The sequence below is a fragment of the Oryza sativa genome, chromosome 1 (genome assembly GCF_034140825.1).
Source record: "Oryza sativa Japonica Group chromosome 1, ASM3414082v1".
NCBI lineage: Eukaryota > Viridiplantae > Streptophyta > Magnoliopsida > Poales > Poaceae > Oryza > Oryza sativa.
In genome coordinates this window covers 22,399,726-22,425,125 of record NC_089035.1, presented here as the reverse complement: position 1 = coordinate 22,425,125, position 25,400 = coordinate 22,399,726, and the positions used below count along the sequence as shown (strand labels likewise).

Here is a 25,400-nt window from a genome sequence, read left to right as displayed (position 1 = left end):
TAGAGCTCAACGAGACCTATTACTTTGTAGAAGAAAGTTTTACATTTGAGATTGTGTATGTCCCCAAATATTCATTTCAAGCTCTCAGCTCTTAAAATATTTTTTTATTTGGTAAAGTATAAAGTTCAAACTCTAAAATTTTATATAAAGAAAATTAAATTTATGTCCCATTGAGATTAACCAAAGTTATCTGAGATCCTTATATTCCCTCCGTTTCGAAATGTTTGATACCATTGACTTTTTAAGTACATATTTGACCGTTCGTCTTATTCAAAAACTTTTATGAAATATGTAAAATTATATGCCTACATAAAAATATATTTAACAATGAATCAAATGATAGAAAAAGAATTAATAATTACTTAAATTTTTTGAATAAGACGAACGGTCAAACATATGTTAAAAAGTCAACGGCGTCAAACATTTCGAAATGGAGGGAGTAATATTTCCGTTACTGTGCCATGGTCAAGAATATTTTCATTAATGTAGTCACAGTCTTCAAGTTGCATAACATACCAACTCTTACACAGACAAATTGACATAACTAAATAATCATATATCAAGAAATACTTTATGAAAAATATGGACGTGCCATATTTAATAAGATATTGTATCGATCATAGATCAACTCAATTGAACTTAAGATAAAATTTCTATAAATGTTTGAGTTTAGTAATCTTTGAAGAATAAAGAAATCTCTTTCACAGGCGGACTTCTTAAAGAAGCACTGCCTCTAATTAGTGCAGTCAGTTCTCTTAATGGCCCACCTCTAAAAATAAAAAACCCATATTTGCAAAAAAAAAAATCAAAATTTTATATATGAAGTTGGATGATGGCAAACATTATATCAAAGTTATAACCTTTGATGAGATCTACAACTATATGGTTGAACTTTTTTTTATGTGAGACCGTTTAGGGGCCCAAATATCAGTTATGAACTCTTGGATCTATTTTACAAGGAACAAAATATTGAGTTTTTCAAATAACCTCGGATGGAGTCTACTTGACGACTTTTTTATTTGATATTATTTAGCGTATCAATATGTGTTACAAGTTGTAGAAAGGTAAAGTCACATAGAATTCATCCTATAGTAATCAAATGTTTCGTTGATAGAAGGTTAAGGAGGTTACATGTAGAGTGAGAGTTCCTGGTTCGATTCCTATACATCACATGTGCGTGAAAATTCGTGTGACTTGTGACTTGCAACATGAGACCGTGCATGGATGATTACTAAAATGTAAGGTATTTATTTTTCAGTCTTTTTACGTACACCTGCAAAAAATTGAAAACTAGAAAGCCATTTTTACGATAGAATCCGCCGGTACAAAATTGTTGATTTTTTACATACCTTACAATGTAAATAGGATACCAACACTACTACACAAACAATTTTTCTATACGGCTAAAATTCATTTTTCAGGGGGTGACACCAAACCAACTGCTTATGAGCAAGTGTACGTGAAAAATAAAAATTTTCATAGGAGGCTGGTTGGTTTATATGTGAAAATCATCCAACCTAAGCCGCCCACCTATAAATATCTCAAAGGTGGGGTATCTTAAGATGACAACATGTGAAAATGGATTTCTATATTTCCAACTTTTTAGGCACCAAAACAAAACCATAAGAGTATTTGAATTTAGTAGGCATCTATACACACCCGCACACCCAAATTGCAATCCACACCATCTTTTTTTTTTGGCACGAAATATGCATGCGTGCGGTGTATAGGATTTGAAGTCGCGACTTCCTAGTCTACACCCATCATCCTTATCATATAACTGTCATTCTTGTTGTTTATAATTAATATGCTATTTTTTTGATTCCATCTCTTCGAAACATGTTGCGAAATTCAAGAGGCTTCGCTGCTCTCTCAAAAAATGGAGTTCTACCTTTGCCAAGCTCTCCAGAACAATTGAAAGGTGTAATAAAGTAATTTTGTTCTTGGATAGATTGGAGGAATTTCGTCTCCTCAATGTTCCAGAATTAAGATTCAGAATAATTGTTAAGGCCCACACAGCTCATTTATTGAACTGGCAAGAATAGTATTGGAAGCATAGATTCAAGCAAAAGCTGGTACTCTTTGGAGGTGAAAACACTAAGTTTTTCCTTGCAATGGCCACTGAAAGATTTAGGTGCAATACCATTTCCTGCCTCCAAGATTTAGATGGTAACCAAGTTTTTGATCATGAGAGGAAAGCTGCTATCTTCTGGAGTGTGTTCAGGGATAGAATGGGAGTTTCTGATAAGCCTAAAATGGTGTTTGATCTTAGTGAACAGATTGAAGATAAAGGTGACCTGTCCTCCCTCTGTGCTCAGATTTCTACAAAGGAGATAGTTGATGTGCTCAAGAAAATGCTTGTGGATAAGGCCCAGGGCCAGATGGTTTCAATGGATGTTTTTATAAATCTTGTTGGGAGATTATTGCACAAGATTTCTACAGACTTTGTGCTGACTTTTGGGGTGGCTCTGTTGATCTTGCTGCCATCAACTATTCTTACATCACCCTGGTTCCAAAGATGTCTGCGCCTCAAACTCCTAATGATTATAGGCCTATCTCTTTGATGAACTTTTCGGTGAAAATTCTTTGCAAAATTTTCGCTGATAGGTTGCAGGTGTTGATGTTAAGATTGGTGCATTAGAACCAGTATGGTTTCATAAAAGGCAAATCGATCTAGGACTGTTTAGCTTGGGCCTTTGAATACATTCATCAATGTAAGCATTCAAAAAGGGAAATAGTGCTGTTGAAGCTTGATTTTGAAAAGGCCTTTGACACAGTTGAGTATGAGGAAATCCTCAATGTGATGGCTGCAATGGGTTTCCCATCCCAATGGAATGCCTGGATGAAAGTGATCTTCTCCTTAGCTTCTTCGGCTGTTCTTCTTAATGGTGTTCCTGGCAAGTTTTTAAATGCAAACGTGGAGTCAGGCAGGGGGTTCCCTTATCTCCCCTCTTGCTTGCTTTGGGAGCAGATCTGTTGCAATCCATAATCAACAAGGCACATCAAAGGGGGATCTTGTCCATGCCTATCCCGATCCCTGGTGATGATAACTTCCCCGTGATTCAGTATGCAGATGACACCCTCATCTTTATGCAGGCCTCGGCCCCTCAACTTCATGCTCTTAAAGCCTTGTTGAACTCTTTTGCTCTCTCTTCAGGCTTGAAGGTTAATTATTCCAAGTCTTGCATGATTCCATTGAAACTCACAGAGGATAAAGCTCAGATGTTTGCTTAAACTTTTGGATGTTCTATTGGAACTCTGCCATTTACTTACTTGGGGCTGCCTCTTGGAACCACCAAGCCAAAAGTTATAGACTTTGCTCCACTTACAGATAGAATTGAGAGAAGACTGACGCTAGTTCAGCTTTTCTATCTTATGGTGATAGACTCACATTGGTGAATTCGGTCCTCTCATTGCTCCCAACTTATTACATGTGTTCTCTGTCATTGCCAGTCTCGGTCATTGATTCCATAGATAGAGCTAGACGTCATTGTCTTTGGAGGGGAAATGACCTTAATTCATCCAAGAAATCTCTTGCTGCTTGGTCCAAAGTTTGTAGGCCAAAAGACAAAGGTGGTCTAGAAGTTATTGACCTCAAAGTTCAAAAATAGGGCTCTTCTTATGAAGCATCTGCATAAATTTTATAACAGAGCAAACATTCCTTGGGTCAACTTGATCTGGTTATCTTATTATGGCAATGTGATACCCCAGGTTGCTAGAAGCTGTGGCTCCTTTTGGTGAAAAAAATGGATATAAAGGATGGTTCAAAGTGAAATTTTGGTAATAAAACATAGCCCAAAGTGGAATGAACTCTTTTTTTTAAATAGATCTATAGTTTAGAGGCACATCAACTTCTCAACCACACCCTAGCTAGAGTACACAATTTGGAATTTACATTGTGTAACCTTGAATATATTTTATCATATTATATAATATAATTATGCAAAATTAAATGTCTGCTTTTAAAGATCAATGCTTTTGATATTTTTTATCGGCTTTCGATCGATATCGACACGTTTATGTCCGTATAATCCGTTTCCGGGTTTCCGATATTTTCAATATTTTTTTGAAAGGATCGATATTTTCAATATTGTTTCCATCTCCAACTTTACCATTTTCCAAAAAAAATATAGTTATGGAGATGGTTAAGACGTTTCACGACCGTTTTCACCCCTATTCTAAAAAGGCAAATTTTGGTATAGGACACTGCTTATATGTGGTTTTAGCCTTAGCACACTGCCTAAACTCACTTTTAGGGGGAAACACTCCATAAATGTGATAATTTGCCAGTGGATACCGCGCCGATTAAAATAATAATTTCCGGTTAAAGAGGAGAGAGAAATCGTGTGAAATGTCAAAAATGCCCCTTGGGCTCACATTTCAGCTCTATCTCCTATATCTCTTCTCCTCTTCCTGCCCGCATGTCGCTTCCCGCCGGCCGCCGGCCATGCCCGCACAGACGGCGGCGGAGGCAGCGGCAAGCAGCAGCAGCACCCCGGCCCTCCGGCGGCCTACCAGCTACAGTGCACGGTGGAGCAGCTGCAGCCGCTCCTTCTCCCCGCTGCCTCGCCACCCCCACCCCCTGCCCCTGCACTTCCTCCCGCCGTCGGTCGACGCGAGCGAGCCGTAGCTCCCGCACCGCATCCCCAACGTCTACGCCGAGCCACTCATTGCCACCGCCGTAGCCGCCGCCGCCCTTCTCTCATCCCAATCACCGAATCACAACACCGCTGCGGGGCGGTGGCTGGCGCAGCATGCAGGCCGGCGAGGCGATGGCTCGCAGATCCGGCGGCGCGGAGCGGGGCGGTGGCGGATGACGACGACGATGGTGACGAGTTCGAGGAGGAGGAGGACGCGTGAAGCTCATGCGCAGCTTCTGCCCTCGCCGCCCGTGCACCGCTTCTCCCCCGCCGTTCGGCCCCAACCGCACCGTCGCATCCATGGCAGATGCTGGGTGGCACAAGATTGTGGCAACAACGGTCCCTCCTGCCGTGCGATCACCCGCCGCCGGCGCTCTACTCCGCCTGCCACACGCTCGGCCGACATCGCCGCTCCGCCTGCTTCAGCCGCCAGCTCCGCTCCGCCACAGCCGACGCCCTGCTCCACTCTGCCGGCCGCCATCCTTGCCATCTCCTCCGCCGCGACGAGCTCAAGCCCCGGCGACCGACACCGCCCCATGCGCCTCAGAGAGAGAACATATATAGAGAGAGAGAGGAGAAGAGAGACAGGAGATAGAGCTGACATATGTGTCCAAGGGCATTTTTGATATTTCACGCGATTTCTCTCTCATCTTCAACCAGAAATTATTATTTTAATTGACGCGGTGTCCACTGGCAAATTACCACGTTTATAGAGTGTTTTCCCCCAAAAGTGAGTTTGGGCAGTGTCGTAGGACTAAAACCATACATAAGCAGTATTCTGTAGCAAAAATTGCCTTCTAAAAAATATCAAATAAAATAAGTTGTTAACTATAGTAATCAAGATCTATCATTTTTTTAATTTTGTAGTTGCCAAAAAAAAACCAAAAAGTATTCTGAATTTTAATAAGCATCTATACACTCTGCGCACCCAAGTTGCAAGCCAAACTATTTTTTTCATGAAATACGCACGCATGTGCCGTGTATAAGATTTGAACTTGAGACTTCTTAGTCTACACACATCATCACTATCAACTACTATCAGATACTTGTGATGAGGCTCCTCTAACGTACCATAGAGGGACATACGTTTCTGATGTGTGGGTCCATGAGGTTGGTCCCACCGGTTAGGGACTCATATCCCTCGGATTTTAAGTCAGAGGAGCTGTGTTTTAAATACTTATTGTTTAGAATTAAGATGCTATTATTTTAACTTCATATCTCAAAATCTTATTGTGCTTATTTAGTCACCTAAATAATCTTGAGTAAAGAAGTCATCAATTACAAAGTTGATGTAGCTAGCCAGAGTTTTTGAACATGTAAAACAAGGATTCAGAATATATATATCTCCTTGCGAACCCAGCCGCGGCCGCACGGCCGCACAGAGAGGTTATTCGATTACGCAAACATATCGATCTTATCCTCAAAGATGATCTTCCCAAGTCAAACGACTCGATCTCATGAAAACAACCAGCAAGACTCGACCCATAATTTTTACATATATACTCCGTATTACTGTAATTAACTTGCTGCATGCCCCCTGCATGAGAAGCCGATAATATTTTTGTAAAAGCCATAGGGCACCGATCGATCAGCCGAGGGGCATGAAATTTCTTGCGCGAATCGTTTACTCTAGTTATTTTAGGTCCTCGACCGAGAACAAACGCGTTGTCTTGTAACATAGAAGAAATTGACATTGGCACGCCACTTCTCAAAACTTGCATGCATGCTACTGTGCCTATATATATGGCCCAGCAAAGCGAAAGCAATACCATTAAACCAAAACACTAGCTAGCAACAGCATAGCACTACTGATGCATATATAATAGCTAATCAAACACTAGTCCGAAGACGTAGTATATTCTCTCCACTGCCAAATGCAACCCCTCCTCCTCCTCTTCCTCTCTCCGGTGGTCGTCCTCTCGTCGTCGGCATGGACGGCCCGTGGTGAAGATGAGGCGGTGGCAGTGGCCTCGCCGGAGGTGAACCCGCTATACTACAACTGCAGCCTGTCCGGTGGCCGCTACGGTCAAAACACCACGTACGAGGACAACCTCAAGGCGCTGGCCGCGCGGCTCGTCGGTGTGGCCAGGGTCTCCAACTTCGCCTCGCACACCGTCGGCAGCGCGCCGGACGCGGCGTACGGCATCGCGCTCTGCCGCGGCGACTACACCGGCGACGAGTGCGCCAACGGCCTCCGCAAGGCGTTCGAGAATGCCGTCGAGAACCGCCTCTTCTGCGACAGGTTCAGGGACGCCACGATCTACTACGACCAGTACATGCTCCGGTTCTCCGGCGAGGACTTCCGGGCCAACCTAACGAACGCGCCGGCGTGGGTCGCGTGGAACATGAACAACGTGACCGGCGCCGGTGGCGCCGCCAAGTTCGGCGGCCGCGTCATGGAGCTGATCAACAAGACCGCTGACTACGCGGCGTGGCACTCCTCCCTGCAGCGCGGGTACTGTTGAATTTATAAGCATATAATAATTTAATTTATTCCATAAATAAATCATGATATTGTAGATGTAAACTAGTATAAATCCATCATTAGATCTACATATGTATACTAGGCAGTAAAGCATCAACAGATCAAATATGCGTAATATATTGAACACGTATCGAGGGTACCGGAAGACTAGTTGCTCAGCAGGAATTACTCACGGTTGCAGGCGTTGACGACGGCGCGTAGCACGTGAGCAAAGAGGAAGATGAGTCGTCGTGAACGAACAGGGAGTATTCGTGCGAAGCGCTTCCCAAAAAACTTATTGCCGCCTTCTCCTTGTGCAGGATGTCGAAGGTAGAGGGTCTCGGCGCGCAGCACGCGAGTGAAAAGAAAGACGAGTCGTCGTGAACGAATAAGGAGCAGTTGCGTGAAGCGCTTCCCAAAAACCTTATTTCCGCCTTCTCCCAGCGGAGGACATCGAAGCTCTCCCGATCGCCGATGCACGCCAGTAAGCGGGATGGAGTAGACTACGAGCGACAGCGCGACACATAGGATGAGGACGTCGAAGCTCTCCCGATTGCCGGTGCACGCCAGCGAGCTGGATGGAGTAGACTACAAGAAACGGCGCAGTGCAGAGGAGGAGGCAAACCGCCTTCTCCCAATCGACGGCGTAGTACAGAGGAGGCAAACCGCCTTCTCCCGGTGCAGGACGTTATTAAGCTGGATGGAGTAGACTACGAGCGACGACACAGTATAGAGGAGGAGGCCAACCGCCTTCTCCCGGTGTAGGACGTTATTATAGAGAGGCCTGCTCTCCCGATCGCCGGTGCATGCCGGCGAGCTGGATGGAGTAGACTACGAGCGACGACGTAGTACAGAGGAGGAGGCAAACTGCCTTGAGTGACGATGCAGAGGAGGAGGCAAACCGTCTTCTCCCGGTGCAGGACGTTATTATAGAGAGGAGACCTGCTCTCCCGATCGCCGGTGCACGCCGGCGAGCTGGATGGAGTAGACTACGAGCGACGGCGCAGTACAGAGGAGGAGGCAAACCACCTTCTCCCGGTGCAGCACGTTATTATAGAGATATCAGGACAGTGCAGCACGTTATTATAGAGATATCAGGACGCCAACCGGACTCCACGACGGCGCAGAGGCAAACCGCCTTCTCCCGGTGCAGGACGTTATTATAGAGAGGAGACCTGCTCTCCTGATCGCCGGTACACACTGGCGAGCTGGATGGAGTAGACTACGAGCGACGACGCAGTACAGAGGAGGAGGCAAACCACCTTCTCCCGCTGCAGCATGTTATTATAGAGATATCAGGACGCCAACCGAACTCCACGACGGCGCAGAGGAGGAGGCAAACTGCCTTCTCCCGGTGCAGCACGTTGTTATAGAGATATCAGGACGCCTGAGGGATGGCGCAGAGGAGGGTGCAGTATTATAGAGATATCAGGACACCAACCGGGCAATGGTTTCACGTCGTGCGCGCGCCGCCATGCCATGCCAGGTGAGCGAGCGTGCGTGTTCCCCCTCTTCTCTCCACCTCACACGCTTCAAGTGAGTAGGAGGGCATCATCCCCCTTTAAGGAGGTCCCCCTCTGCTAGAATAAGCAAATGTGGTAACTCCCCCATGCATGACATCTAATAAAGGTGGCCTTTTGTGATTTTTCAAAGATTTAATTTTTGAGTAGGCTAAAGGCCATCTATTAATTCCTACAGGTACGCGACGGGGGAGGCCGGTTTTGGGGAGCTGGACGTGGGTGAAACCAGCGTCGGCATGGTGGAGCAGCAGTGCAGCAGTAGCCCCGTCATGTACGCGCTGGTGCAGTGCACGCCTGACCTCTTGCCGGCCGACTGCCGGAGCTGCCTGGCCGGCATCGCCTCGCAGATGCCCAGGTGGTTCAGTAGCAACACCAGTTACCGCCTCGGCGGGAGGATTCTCGGTGTCCGGTGCAACCTGAGGTACGAGGTCGATCGCTTCTTCCTAGAAAGCAACGAGACCATCAAGATTCATATGCCAAAACCGAAAGGTACTACTACGCGCGTACGCGCGCCCGCCCTTTCTATGCTTGTCTAATGGCCTCTTTTTTTTTAAAAAAAAAACTGCCACAAGTTTTTTTTTAATCTAACTTATAGTATAATTGTAATATAATTTCACTGTACCTATAATATAATATAATATAACTTGCATATAAGTATTAAAATAATATATTTAACTTTATATCTAACTTATATAGAGATTACAATGTGGTTACAGTACAATAACAACATTTTAATTACAATGTAACTATAGTGTAATTACATTGTAGTTACACTACAACTATAATATATATATATAGTTACATTTGAAAGTTTTTTTACCAAAAATACTTGCGACAATTTTTTAGCAATTCTTTTTTTTAAACGCAGTACAAACACATAAGCTCGATCATAACACGCGCATAATCACTCCTATAAACACACCCATATGCAATAACGGAGCCAAAAAATTCTCAAATGTAGGGCTCAATCTATCCATTTATTCTATACTAAAAGTCCATTAAATTTACTACAAACACTCATAAATCACTATGTGACGCTCTTACAAACGGTCCTACGCCGCCACGAGACGCTCTAATAAATTAGAGAAAACCTTATAAATTTCGAGAAAAAAAAAGAAAACCCTTGATTTTTATTTAAATGAATGAACCCATTATTTTAAAGCATTAGATTACATTTATTAAAAAAATGCATCCCACCTAACCTCTCCGGAATAAAAAAAAATCCCATGTGATAGTATGTATAAATACGTAACTACTTACTACTCACGGAAAAAACAACAAAAAAAATACGTGATTACGATTGAAAAAAAGAAGTATTAGTCCTTTCACCTAATTGCTACGAGAGAAACATATTCATACGCACTTCAACAAAAAAAAAAACTGAAAAAGAATCTCACGTGTACATATAAATATGTACTACTATTCACCTAATTGAGAAAAAAACAAAAAAAAAATCTCCCGTGCACGTAAATAGTACACACCGTCCTACCCTCCTCAAATCTTTATACGTACAAGAAAACATCCACCGTATAAAAGTATAAACTTATCTAAATTAGTTGTATATAGGAAAAGTATTACAACTACATTTATATTAACTATCTTATAATTATACTGTCTTTCTCTCTTTTTTAATAATTAATAGTGGTAACTATACTAATTTATGAACCTTGGCACTCCTCTTTCCCGTAGAAAATTTATAGATATATTAATTATATTTTGATTAAACAAATATCACATGAAACCAAATTGTATCCTCTTCATGTTATTCTCATCCAAATAGTCTTATAAGTAGTAAAAAAAAAGTAAATTTGACAACATAGGTTATTCTATCATTCGTTACCCCACAAACATTTATAACTAATATAACTAATACAAGAGAAATATCACAACATGTATTAGCTCATATGTGTCTGAAGGATTAGTGCTCGAGCAAATACTTTTTTCACGTGGTTCTCGCCACTAAGTCTGCAGTATTAGATTTTTTAAGTGGTAGATTGTAATTAATACAAGTAATGTGATAATGTGATTGAATAAAGTGCCAAATTTCCCTTAAAATCATATCAACTGCTATGTTTTGATTTAGAAAATACTAGTATGTTTAGTATCTTATTCTAGCCCTTTAATTTATATGTTGTCCAAATAGCTATAAACAAGTTGTAGATTATGCAATCATACATATATTTCCTCAGAGATATACATGACTGAGTTATAATAATTGAATAGTAATAGTCCATGCTAACAAATATTTCGAAACGAGGTTGTATTTGACGACATATATCATTCCATCACATATATTTCCCCACAAAATCCATGAACATAGCTAAGTTAGATCTATAGCATACAGAAGAAATATCAATACCCACATCGACTCATTTGTTCCTGAGAGATTGTTGGTTGAGCGAATATTGTTCCACATAGTTCTCGGTACCATCTAGGCTGATTGATTATTTAGGCAAATTATTGGGGATGACTCCCGGTCGGGCGCCCGATCGGGAAGGGGTAAAATCGGGCGCTGACGTCAGCGTTCGATTTACGTGCAAAATTATTTTAAACTGATTTATCTCTTAAATTATTTATCCAAATCATGATCTGATTGCACCATTAAATTCGTTGCAATTAAATCTTCAAAACAAGACCACACATGGATATATTCTGACAAAAATTTTTTTTAGCTTATTATTGACTTATTTTTAAATGTTGCATGATGTTCCACCAGATATATCGGAATTGTTTCACTAAGTAGATAAAAAATGTTTCACTCGTTTAAATCGGGTGTTGTTTCACCTTATATAAAAACAATGTTTCAGCAAATAGCGAAAGAATGTTTCAGTTCACTGCAACATTAGATCTATACATATACATAGTGAAACATTGTGAGTACACTAGATGAAACATTTTTCGGTAGAAGAAAAAATAAACCAAATTCCTTTAATAGAGGTTTCCAAAATATGTAGGTTTTTTTGTTGCAATGGAATGTTTCGTTCATAGCAACATTAGATCTATATATAGTGAAACATTGTGAGTACAATAGGTGAAACATTTTGGGTGGAACAAAAAATGAACCAAATTCTCTTAATAGAGAGTTTCCAAAATATGTGGGTTTTTTGTTGTAAAAGAGTATTTTAATTCACTGCAACATTAGATCTATAAATAGTGAAACATTATAAATACACTAGGTGAAACATCTTTTATAGAAAAAAGGGGAGCAGAAGTGGGTAGGCCCAAGTAAGCACGTGGGGGAGGGGGCGCGGGGGGAGCGCCCGATCCGGCTCCCCCTGCGCCGGGCGACCGGCAAAGAGCATTTCCGAAATTATTGGGCAATATGGTTGAATAAATTTAAGTACCGTCCGTACACTTTTAACTCTTTTACTCTTTTAATTAGACTTTTCTTTATTTGGGCCGTTGGGGTCTATTAGGCTCATCCACGCTAATGAATTAATGGCTTATTTTCATTCCGTTAATGATCAAGTAGTTTAAACCAATATGAGGCCTTCATCCAGGTGACCCTATGTCCCCTTCTTCGTTGACAAACCTTATGGTATTATATTCATCCTTTGAGTTCTTCAATTTGTGATCTACATATAAAAACTACAATTTGTAAGAGCTAAAAGGGTGAAAACACGTCTCAAAAAAATGTTTCAATGTACATGGATGAATATAACATACTATATAAATATATAAATGTAGGATCGAAACACAAGAACTAAGCCAACCAGAGGAGGGTGAATGGTAGGTATACCCAAAAACCGAAAACTTTTAGCGGAAATAAAAGTTACCCTCAAATTCGACGGATCGTGGTCTAACCGAAGTTGTCCTGTCAGTCTGATCGCCTGGTTGCCATCGGTTTGACCGAGATTAGATCTCCGGTCTGACCGCCGAGATCAGCTGCCGCTCGCTGTCGCCGCCGCCAGTCTGACCGCCCGTATGCCGCCGGTCTGACCGCCAGTGAGTCGTCGGTTAGACCGCTGAAACCCGGTGAAACACAAATCGAAGAACTCTTAAAGTAGATGACAACTTTATTGATTCTCTCTGTGTTTACAAAGTGCAACAACAGCACTCCTTACAAAATCTCGACTAAACTCGAAACCCTAACTAAACTAGCAACTCAATTGCTCTTAAAAGCGATACCAGGAAGCCTCACGCTCCCCCTCTATTTATACATGAGGTAGGCAGCCTAAAGCCACGAACCAAACTCATACTAGAAGTCCTAATCCCCATAGGAAACCCTCTAGTACAAGAAACAAACTTTATATAACCAATCATACCAAATTTGGACTCCTTCCAAATTCGACTCCACATCCCATACGCACACAATACCTCCATCGTATGCCATATGGAATCTTCACCAACCACGTGCATCAACTCTAGCCTAAGTATCCCGCATGATATCTGACCACCACGGACATCGTCTTACCACCAAGCCGATTCCCGGTCCATCACCGCAAATACTCTCTCGAGGCATCGAGTCACCTACACATGAAACAAACAAAGAAACCATATTCCGAGACCAAGCTATCCCCAACTTGACTCATTGTTAGCAAACAACAGTATTACATACGTATAGTATCCATCTAGAAGCCATAACCATGAAACAATCACGGATATCCAAAGAAACAACCCGAAACCGAAACCGACACAGTGTCGGCCGGTCAGACCGCGGGCCGGCCTGTCTGACCGCTCAACACAAGCCGGTCTGACCAGCAACCGCGGCCTGGTCTGACCGGTCCCGACAAAACAACAAACCCTGTTCAAATTATATCCAAAATCACTTTGACAGTATTCTCCAAATATCAAAACCAATAATCACAGATGCCAATTGTTCATCACAGAATAAGAACCAAAACACACATTGATCTTACAATAAATTACTTCCCCCATTTTATATTATAGGTCATTTTGACTATTATTCTAGTCAAATTTCTTTAGATTTGAACAAATTTATAGAAAAATTAATAGAAAAACATTTACAACAAATAATATATTTGTTTTGTAGTGAAAATATTACTATATTTATTTTATAAAACTGGGAAAACTTGACTGGGAAAAAAGTTAAAATTGCTTGTAATATAAAATAGAGAGGGTGATTAATTTGCACCTACATGCTATAATTCTATCACATTGCTTGCATTTGCAGGTTCATTGAGCGCAGGGAAGATCGTCGGAATCGTCCTTGGAGTAGTAGCCTTCGTTATTCTAATTTTCTCCTTGATTATACTTGCATTGCTCAAAAGACTAAGAGAAGGTGTGATTAAGTTGTTGCGATGGCCTTAATTATAATACCGATCTAATTCTTAAGCAGGTTCTGATTTTTTACGTTTAATTAATATTTCCCTGTGATTTCGACCTGTACATGTAGTAATTCAAGAGTCAGAACGGCAAAAGAAACTAGCAAAACTTGAGACTGAGATCATAGACGAGATTGGACCGCTCTTTTCACGCTATACTTTACAACAGATAAAAGAAGCTACACGTGATTTCTCAAATGAAATCGGAAAAGGAGGTTTTGGCCATGTTTACAAGGTAATTTGATTAGATGTAACGACATGTCTTATCTATAAACATCCAATTGACCTATTATATACTCCCTTTTCTGAATCTTTTGCAGTAAATAGCTAGCACTGATCCCTCCATTCGACAATATGTTCTTTTTTACCCGAATCCACTCAACAATATTTGACATTGGGTGGCATTAAGTTTATTTAGTACTCCCAGCATCAAATATTGTCATAATATCATAAACTTACCATATTTTATATACTTACTGTATATAACTTGTGAACAAAGTTGTATAATTTGAAGGTGTGAAAAGAATTATGTTAAATTAATGTTATATATTTATATGACAGCAGGGAGTACAAATTATCATGTGGTCAAATGCTAAACTGTCCGGATATAGTCTCATCTATACTCTTCTTAGGCTGTGTTTAGTTTCTGAAATTGGGGAGAAGTTTGTGGAAAGTTGGTAGTTTGAAAAAAAAAGTTGAGAATTTATGTGTGTAGGAAAGTTTTGGATATGATGTGATGTGATGGAAAGTTGGGAGTTAGGGGAAAGTTTGGTGTGAACTAAACACACCCTTAAAATAAGGCAATGGTGGTGGCCTCACCAAGTATAGTATTTTTTTATTTACCATCTACCCATCATGCTTTCTACTAGCTACCCATGTACTTTTATGTTATAAAATAACACATCTACATATATATGATTCTATCATATTTCACCTGTACAATATAACATCTATAGGTACAAAATTGTCCAAAAAACCTCACTATTAATTTGTTTTAATCCGTAGTAAAGCACGGGCATTTGGCTAGCATGGGTAAATAGAATACGCTTACGACGCAGATGACTAGTAACTGTGCTAATCGCAAGGATCTGATTATTATTGTTTAGACTTAAATTTGGACTGATGTACTAAATTTATGTGTTTTGCCATCATATATTTTTAGGGTAAACTACCAAGCGGAACTGATGTAGCAGTAAAAAGACTCGCGGTATCTTCATCTGGCCAAGGTTTTGACCAATTTATGAACGAGATTAAACTTATGGCAACTCTTCAACACAGGAACCTAGTTAGGCTTCTAGGTTTCTGCATCCAAAACGAAGAAAACATACTCATCTATGAGTACATGGAGAACGGAAGCTTGGATGATGTGTTTTCTGGTATATATATCCCAAGTTCCCAACCCTTATATTACGAAAAGAAAAATCCTTATAAGATCATGTGTTTTCACTCAATCCTTTCTACTCCACTAAATTTTGCCTTGTTACCTACATATATATTCATTTTGATCACTTATATATTCATTTTCTGTTGGTTAACCGTGAATTAATAGTTTGATTTTTTTTCTAAAATGACTATTTTGCCTTTAATTTGTCAGCGCGCGTGTATATATCTTAATTATTGAAAACACTTAAACTGAGTGATTTCTAAAATCTATCCATATTTTCCCGATATTTTATTAGTTATATGTTCAGATATTATTTGAAAAGATTAAACTTGCAGATCCCGAAAGAAAATCCCGGCTGCTAGATTGGTCTACACGCCTCCGTGTAATTGATAGCATAGCCCAGGGGCTTCTCTACCTCCACAGATTAGCAAAACAGAATACATGCATCGTTCATAGAGACATTAAGGTCAACAACATTCTGCTCGATGCTTCAATGAATGCAAAAATCTCAGATTTCGGAATCGCTAAGATATTCTGCCCAAATCTTATGGAGTCAGCAACAACCAAAGGATGCGGATCATTGTAAGAAACTAATTGCGCGTACATACATAACTGATTTTAGAACAAAGAAGCTCACCTTCTATTAATTAATTTAATCCTGGCCTAGCTTTACCTTTGTCTAGCTTGCTCAAATCGTCCTTAATTACACTACATATGCTACTAATGATTAAATTTTGCCTGAAATATTATCAGTGGCTACATTGCACCTGAGGTGTTACTTACCGGCACCTTCTCCGATAAGTCTGATGTGTATAGCCTTGGCGTGCTTATCTTGGAAATCATAAGTGGGACAAAGGTGAACTCTGCCTGCTTCTTTCAACAAGGAAGATCAGACAACCTGTTGACCTGTGTAAGTAATTATTATCTCTAGTTTGATAAAATACGGGATGGTGCTCTGTGCTCATCTTCTCTATTCTGTAGAAAGATCTATATATGCAGGCAAGTACATGCCATTTCTGGTTTAAGAATTTGCATCATGTATACATGAATAGTACATTTGTAGAAACACTTGATAATATATAGTTTTAGACATATACTTGCATTTTTAGTGCTTAGATCGTTTATTGATCCGGCTTTGTAAGAAATCCTAAAGGATAACAGAGTTCTTCTATTAGATATATATGCATATATTTTCATTAAAAATATTAGAACACATCATATTTATTTATTTGAAAACACTGCATCCGCACTGCATGGTCCTTGTCTTTTGATAAAAAATCTAATTATTTTCATTACATATATTTAAGAAAGAAACAATTAACTGTTCCTTCAAAACAGAGAAAGAAACAGTTGAACACTATTCTGATGATAAACTGGCAGGCATGGCAACTGTGGGATGCGCAAAGATACAAGGACCTTGTGGACCGCTCGTTAATATCAGCAGGAGAAAACATTGAGGACGCTGTGTTAATCAGGTACGTCCAGATGGCCCTTCTCTGCGTGCAGGCCAACCCCGAGCATCGGCCGAACATAGACAAGATCGTCGCGATGCTGAGCAACACGGAGGCCCTGGACGTCCCTAAGGAACCCCCGGCATATTACAACGTACAAGTTCCCACATCAAGTAATCATAGTGGCGCTGTCACCCCCACGATGTTCTACACTAGTATTTCTAGCTAGCTTCTACGATATGGTTTGCATGGACAACATAATTGTTATGTGCTTGATATATCTCTACTATTATAAAAATTGAAGATGTTTTTGCCAGAATTTTAGTACGTCATCCGTATTTGAGTAGGTTTTTAAGTTCGTTTGCTTTTGGAAATACAGAACCGTGTTTGAGTTGGATTTTAAGTTTGTTTCCTATTGGAAGTATAAAATGAGTCGTATAAGAAATCTTTTGAGAACACTCGCATGCTAACTTCAGATAAAATACGGACTCCTAATTACAGCTTATGATTTTCTGAAAAAAATATACAATTAAATTCCCACAGTGAATTTTACCCTAGCTAAACCGTATAACAATAACAAACACAAAATAACATTTACCCGTTATAACGTATGGATATTTTTTCTAGTGTATATATATATACACATACATATATATATATATATATACATACATATATATATATATATATATATATATATATATATACACATATATATACACACTTAGAAAAAATGCCCGTGCGTTGCAACGGGTAAAAAAATTGTAATGATAATATACTTTTTCATGCATAATCATGTCAATGACAATATTTTATTTTAATGAGCGGCTTGTTTTTTTTATATAAATAGTGTTTTTTTCTTACGTGATTTTCTCAAACCATTTTTCAGAAAATGGCGCATTTCTTTCTAACGGTTTTTCTAACATGTTTTTTTTGGCTTTTTTTACTGACAAAGAAAACCATATTTTTCTCCTTTTTTTCTTTTCTTTTCTCGTTTGTTTTTCGCCTGTTTTCTCGCACGTTTTTCTTGCTTGTTTTTTTTTGCTTTTTTCAATATAGGAGAATATATGACGAAATAAAAGCCGTGTAATAGATAGCAAAAAATCGATGGATCCTATCCGACTTAAGCGTCCATCAATTTAGCTTTTATCTGATCGTTTTTTCAGAGCGATTTATTTTTTAATAGACGGTGTTTTTTTTCTTGCGCGGTTTTTTAAAACCATTTTTTAGAAATGGCGCGTTTTTTCTGACAATTTTTTCCTCACGTGTTGTTTAAAATTTTTTACCAACAATGGAAATAATTTTTCTTGCGTGTTTTTTTATTGAAGATGGAAAACCTTTTTATCGTGTTTTTTTGCGCTTTTTTCTGACTTTTGCCTCACGTATTTTTTTGAGCCGTTTTTATTTTCTCGTGCATTTTCTCTTTTTAAATAGTTAGATTAGATTAGAGATAGAGAAGAAATATATTTCGTCCTTTCCATTTTTTTCTCGCGTGCATTTTTTATTTTGTACGAACCAACTTTTTTTTACGAACCAGTTTTTTCGCCACTTTTTTAGGGAATCGGACGAACTTTTTTAGATCATTTTTCGGATTTTTTTGTCTTTATAGGAATTAGACTTTTTCCCCCTTTTTAAAGGAATCAGATCTAGCCTTTTTTTTCACCACTTTTTTTTTTGCCTTTTATATGAATCAGATTTTTTTTCGATTCGGATCTATAATTTTTTTCACCACTTAGGGGAAAAAGACTTTTGTTATTGTTGTTTTTCTTTTTTGTGCGGCTTTTCTTTTTCTTTTTATGCACCTTTCTGCCTTTGTTCTCTCTCTTTTATTATTTTTTTAACAAAAACGACCTCAAGTACTTTATTGCAAGATTATAGGGACTCAAATATAAATATAAAAATTACAGTGACTCAAATGCAAAAGTATAAACCCAATAATTAAAATAATATAAAAATGGAATGCTCTCGACATGTAGGTTTCGTTTTTGCAAACAGATCTTTAATTCGGCACATCAATTTTTTTCACCAATGTAGAATCAGACTTTTTTTTCTTTTCTGAAAGGGAATCGGACATAGGAGTCAGACTTTTTAATTTTATTTTTTCGCTATTTTTTTTGACGGACGAAGCAAGCATCTTATTTTTTAACTAGTAGAGATATATAAATATATAGAAAAACTATTCTACACCCGGGGTATAGAATAGCTATTCTATACCCCTCCTCTCTCCCAAGGGCCAAACCCACCTCGCACCTCAGTCAAAGGTCGGTCAAAAGCATCCCACGTCAGTCAAACCGCGGTGAAACAACCTGCTAACTCCTCCCACCACCCACCTCTTCTCAGCTCTGTTTCGCGGAACAGTGCAGTAACGCGACGGTTAACGTGCAGTAACACTACGTCTTATGTGTAGTAACAACGCTCAAATGTTGTTAAAATATAGTCATGATGGATCTACTTTTGATAAGCGTTTTTTTCTAGCATCATGGTGCAAACGATTTTTAAAAATAGTACATCATGTGAGAGATATTGTTCTTCAAATCTTGGCTTTTTTAGAATTCGACTCTCCACAAGTAGTAATGCTATAGCATTACTTGTTACTACTGTCAGTTGCACGTTACTACAATTCCATTGCATCATTACTGTAAGAGTGCAGTAAAAATTATAAGTTTTTGCAGTAACTGTGTTTTACTGCATTTTTTGGATAGTGTTACTGTATAAACATATGGTAACGTGTACCTGCCTTTGCAGTAACACTCCACTTTTGTGTAGTAACAAATATATTTAGCATGTGAGATATTAACCCATATATCCTCCACATGCAGTAACACTATAGCATCATTGTGAGAACGGTTTTAAAAATAATACATATCTTATGAGATATTGCTTTTCAAATATTGGCATTTTGAACTTTAGCACTCCATATGCAGTAACAGAATATGTAATTTGCAGTAACATGGGTATATACATGCATTAACATGGTTTTACCAAATGTATAAAATTGTTCAAACAACTCATACATCAATCAGACCTCACTCAAAGCCACCTACAGACTTTACCTATAGCCCACCTATTCGATCTTCATCTCGTAAAACTGACATAGTAAAACTACAATTATCGTGCAGTAACATAACTACTTGGAAGTGGTAACATGCACCTATTATGTAGTAACACTTCTTCTTTTGTGCAGTAACAAGTATATGGTTAGCATGTGAGGCTTTAACCCATATATTTTTGTTTCGATTCCTGGTCTACTACAATTTTACTACGACGTTACTGCTAAAAGTGCAGTAACGTCCTATGTATTCTACAGTAACGTCACGTGTTACTGTACTTTTACAACAATGTTACTACTGGAGCATAGTAACATATTATGAGTTTCGGTAGTGAAAGATATTAGAATTGATAATCATATTACTTTCTCACAAAATTCTTGAAACAAATGGCATCATTAGATGAATTGATTACAAGAATGTGTTTTGAACTATGAGGTCATGGGTTCAAGTCTTGAATTTGGCAATTTATTTTTTATTTTTCTAGAAAAGAGAAAAAATGTTTCGGGGAGAAAAAAACAGAATAAAGAAAGAGAGAGAGATCGGGAGGAGGGAGGGGGAGTGACGGGAGAGTGGTCGGGAGGAGGGAAAGAGAGAGAGATCGGGAGGGGGAGGGGAAGCGAGAGAGAAGGGGGAACAGGAGGAAGGGGGGGAGGGGAAGCGAGAGAAAGAAGGGGGAACATGAGGAAGGGGGTATAGAATACGGGTGTAGAATAGTCTTACCCTATATATATGTATATGTATATATATGTATATGTATATGTATATGTATATGTATATATACATATACATATACATGTATATGTACATATATACATATACGTACATGTATATACATATACATGTACATGTATATGTATATGTATATATATATATATGTATATGCATATATGCATATACATATATATGTATATGCATATATATGTATATGTATATATACATATATGTATATATATATATATATGTATATGCATATATGCATATACATATATATGTATATGCATATATATGTATATGTATATATACATATATGTATATATGCATATACATATATACATATGTATATATATATATATATACATATATGTATATAGGACACTCATATGGGGCACCATGGTGCCCGGGCACCATGGTATCAAATACAAAAAATCACTCAAATTTTTCAAAATTTTCAAATTGTGAGTATATACCTAGTTATAATAACTCGATTCATACCTATACCTATCAACAAAACAACTCAAATTTAACTTTATTTCACAATCCATGATTACATACCTAACTAATTATATGTATGGATGCTATATACCTAGAATCAAAATCTAACAAAAATAAGTTCAAATTCAGTTCAAACTTGCTTTGAACTAGTTAGTAAAGTAGCTAATGTTAATATCTAAGTAATTGAAAAAGTTTCATACTCATTTGAATTAGGTATATACTCAATTTCAACAATGGTGCCCGGGCACCATGGAGCACCAAACAAATTTACTATGTATATATATATATATATATGTCCTCTCTTTTTGTGCGTCAGCACAGCACTTGTTTGTTTGTTAACATCTCCTAGCAATGTTACAGCTGGTTGTTTGCTTAAGTTTTTGTCTAAGGTGACAAGGATTTACTTGCTTTTGTTTCAATAAATCTGTGTTTGGTATCCTTTTGTAATGAATCATGTGGGATGTATCAATCTTATTAGAAGTTTGTGTAAAGCATGTGTACAAAATCGGCAGTGTAAGATATTTTTGAAGCTGCAATTAGCTGGTGTTAGAATAGTAGCGGGTCGGTCCACCCTAGACCAAGGAAACCACAGCGGTCCACACGGCTAGTCCGCGGGGATCGATGGTCCGGATCGGCCAGGGCTGATCGGATGGCCGTGAAGCGGCGTGGCCAGGGCACGGGCACAGCTCAACACTGGCCTCGCCGAGTGTTGTGAGTTTCAAAAGATCTTAGATGGAGAGATAAAAAAAAGATCATAGATGGAGAGTTAAAAAAAAAGATCTTAGATGGAGATACAATCTATATCAAAACGGTAGAGATCAACGAGACCTATAACTTTGTAGATGAAAGTTTTACATTTGAGATTGTTTATGTACCTAAATATTTATTCACTACTTAAAAAAAGGCACATACAAGTCGGCATTATAGGTGCCGGAATAGCTAAAATCGGTATCTATAGTACTTTTCTCCCTTCAAAATATGAAAAAAAAGGCACCTTTAATACACTATAGGTGTCGGTTCTTCTAGGTGCCTTTTTTTTAAAAAAAAGGTATCTTTAATATATTATATATATTATAGATGTCGGTTAATTAAAAACCGATACCTATAATATATTATATTATAGGTGCCGGTTTTTTAATAAAACCGACACCCTATCAAACGAGCCGAGCGAGGTGGGCGGAGAGGCGGCAGTGGTGGGCGGCGCCCTCCCCTCTACTAGATTCGGCGCGAGGGGAGGCAGCGGCGGCGGCAGCAGTAGCGGGCGACGACGGGAGGAGAGGCGGCAGCGGCAGGCGGTGCCCTCCCCTCCGCCAGATCCAGCGGGGGAGGCAGCGGCAGCGACGGGCTCCCCTCCGCCAGATCCGGCAAGAGGGGAGGCAGTGGCAGTGGGCTCCCATGGGCGACGGCGGGAGGTGGCGGTAGCAGCGTGTGGACCCCCGTTTTTATAACAGGAATCAATCGTGTAAACAGTACCATTTCCCTGGATCAAGTAGTCTGGTACATACGAATTCATAGCTGAAATACCAAATACACATACACGAATGTGTAGTACGAATTATTACATCATAAGCCTGCAGGCATAGTCTTAAATCATCGGACCAAGCGGTCCGGAATACATCCAAAAGCAGAAATAGGTAAGGCAGCAGAATTTAAGCAGCGGCATGCCATTGCCACAGGCAACGACCGTACTAAGACCTACTGGGCGCCTTCGTCTTCATCTCCCTCCTGGTAGTAGGCATAGGGATCCTCCGAAGCTTCATCTCCCGCTTCTAATAAATTTTATATTTGCAAGGGTGAGTACCAACCGTACTCAGCAAGCCACCACAGCAATGATGCACATGATAGAGGATTTCAAAGGATGGCTATGGTTCATTTGCGCAAAGCAAGTTTTGTAATTCTTTTCACAAGCCTAAGACCTAGCAAAGACTAATCAAGTTTTAATACCATTGTTCATAATAAACAATGACGGTTCTGTCCACCATCCATTGTGATCCCAAGGATAGCTTCCCGCCATTGAGTCGTTATGATTTTCTAAGGACGTCCACATTCCCGCCTCTCAGGAAGTGGCTCTATCAGCATAAAAATTATCATGCAATATTCCATCCCACTCAAGTTAAAGAATTTAGAGTCTAGCCAAGTGTAATACATGTCCCGGTGCTCATTAACCGCGAGCTCGGCTATTCGAATAGATTTGGTTTACTCACACTGCAGTGGATGTACACTTTACCCGCACTCCGCGACTGCCCAACACATGAGCCTCATCCCAACACATGAGACGCGTCACGGCAAAGCTTTTTGATAACCTTGCATTGGCAGTACCCGCTCCATGAACTTTACATCCTCATGCACTCTAGGCGTCATACGTTTCTAGCAGTGAGAGGAGTTCTGGCGCTCCCGGGAAGGGAAAAACACACACTCCTACGTTGCTTCTTGTCGTTGAACCCAGTCCATCATGATTGTTCTCTTATGGGTATCCTCATGTAGTATTGCCAAGCCAGCCTCTGACCATCCGGAACGGGCATCCGCCATTCACCTGGCCATCCGAACCGGGCATCTGCCAGCAGACTGCTGCCACATCACACACCTAAAAGAAGACCACTACGCATGGATACTGCCTCCGCTCAGCTATCTACTCCGCTAGGTCTATACCCATACGAGAAGTGCGGTTGTACGGGGGGTCGTTTCATGCTTAACTTCATGGCTCGGTCCTTAATTGACCAGGGACGGCACTAGCCTTTTCCGGACACCACCCAAATCCTCCAGCCGCCCCAGTCGAAAACAGTTGTTTAACTTTATTTTCCTTTCACAAATCATGTCATCAATATCATGGCAATGTGGCGCTCATGTCTCCACATACCGCATCTCAATTACCTTCCCAAAGGTAATTGCCCAAGCATATAGCATTTGATAAATATGAGTATGCATGATTCTAGAATAGCATTTCTAAGCAATTGTCATAATTGACTAGAGACTCATACGTAAACATGGTTACGAAGGAATAAGGGGTAAACAATAATCAAGGCATGGCATAATTACAAGTAGGATGTTCATAATTGCATGCAATTTTATTTGTAAACAAAACAACTTCGCAATTGGGATCAACATGTTCAAGGAATAGTGATGACTTGCCTTGCTCAAGGTCTTGCGGGTCTTGGCCTTCACCCGGATCCGCGGCTCCCTCGGTCTCTATAATTATGTGCGAAAGAACAATTTGAATTCGATTAGAATTCAAACAAAATCCAAATAAATCCAAATGAAAGTCGAATGCGAAAGTTGATTCCTTTATTTTAACTTTACTATTCGCGAACTAAGGCAAACCCAATTTCGATTCAAACTATTTTGCGGGTATAAATGTTTTGTTGTCATAAGTTTTTAATTTAATCTACCCGAGCATTATATCCATATAATAGGTTAGAGATTTTTATCGCGAGCTAAATATCGGACGAAATCCTAGAAATATTATATGATTTAATTTAGTCTATGACTAGATGATTAAATATAATACACGGCTAAAATCCCTAGGAATTAAATCCGAATTTCTACCGTGAATTGATTACTTATAGGGATTACCCAAAAAAATAATCTATAATAATCCATAAGAATTCATCTATTTGTTTAGTTATTAACTACATCTAAATTATTATCGCGAATTGATTCCTTATAGAAATTGCCAAGAATAATCCATAATTTATATTAAATTTTGCAATTCTATGACTATAATTAACCTATAAAATTCCAATTATTTTAAATTTTCTAAACTTCCCTAATCTCCCTCTAATTTCCTTTTTTTTCTCTTTTTCTTTTCCTCTCTTTCTTTCTCTCTCTCTGCCAGCCTCTCTTTTCCTCTCCCTCTTTCTCTCGGCTCTCTCTCCCACCCGAGCAGTGGCGGCGGTGGACGCGAGGGGAACGGAGGGCGGCTCACCGGCGGCAGCAGCGGCGACGACGGCGGCAGCGACGGTGGCGCACGGCGGCGCGGGAGTGGCGGCACGGCGGCACGAGAACGGCGGCGCGGCGGCACGGGAACGACGGCACGGGAACGGCGGCGCGGCAGCATGAAGGCGGCGGTACGGCGGCACTACGGCGGCGCCGCGGTAAAAAGGGAGGTGATGGACGGGAATGGGTGTGGGGGAGAAGAGAAGGGCTGGGGGTTTTATAGGGTGTGAGAGAGAGGAGAGAGAGGGGGCGGTGAAGGAGGGTGAGGCGACGGCGGCGCGGCAGCGCGGGGCGCGAGGCAGCGATGGGACGCGCGCGGCGATGGGACGGCGCGGCGCGACGGCGATGGCGACGGCGGTGTAGGGCTCGAGGCGGCGACGGCAACGGCACGTGGCGACGGCGACGGCGACGGCGACGGCGACGGTGCGCGGCGCAGCGGCGGGCGATGGGACGCGCGCGTG

At 40.2% G+C, this 25,400-nt stretch overlaps 1 protein-coding gene and 1 long non-coding RNA gene across 2 annotated transcripts; one reads left to right on the top strand and one right to left on the bottom strand.

Annotated features, from left to right (window-relative positions):
* The first annotated feature begins 6,514 nt into the window (after window positions 1-6,514).
* Window positions 6,515-7,105, top strand: LOC136355396 (cysteine-rich receptor-like protein kinase 10). Its single transcript, XM_066307925.1, has one exon. The coding sequence runs from the start codon at window positions 6,515-6,517 to the stop codon at window positions 7,103-7,105; it is 591 nt and encodes a 196-aa protein (XP_066164022.1).
* A 15,376-nt stretch (window positions 7,106-22,481) lies between these two features.
* LOC136354950 (uncharacterized) lies at window positions 22,482-24,179 on the bottom strand. Its single transcript, XR_010738875.1, has 2 exons — window positions 24,136-24,179; window positions 22,482-22,775 (listed from the first exon to the last, which is right to left on the bottom strand). It is a non-coding gene; the product is annotated as an uncharacterized lncRNA (long non-coding RNA).
* Between the last annotated feature and the right edge of the window lie 1,221 nt (window positions 24,180-25,400).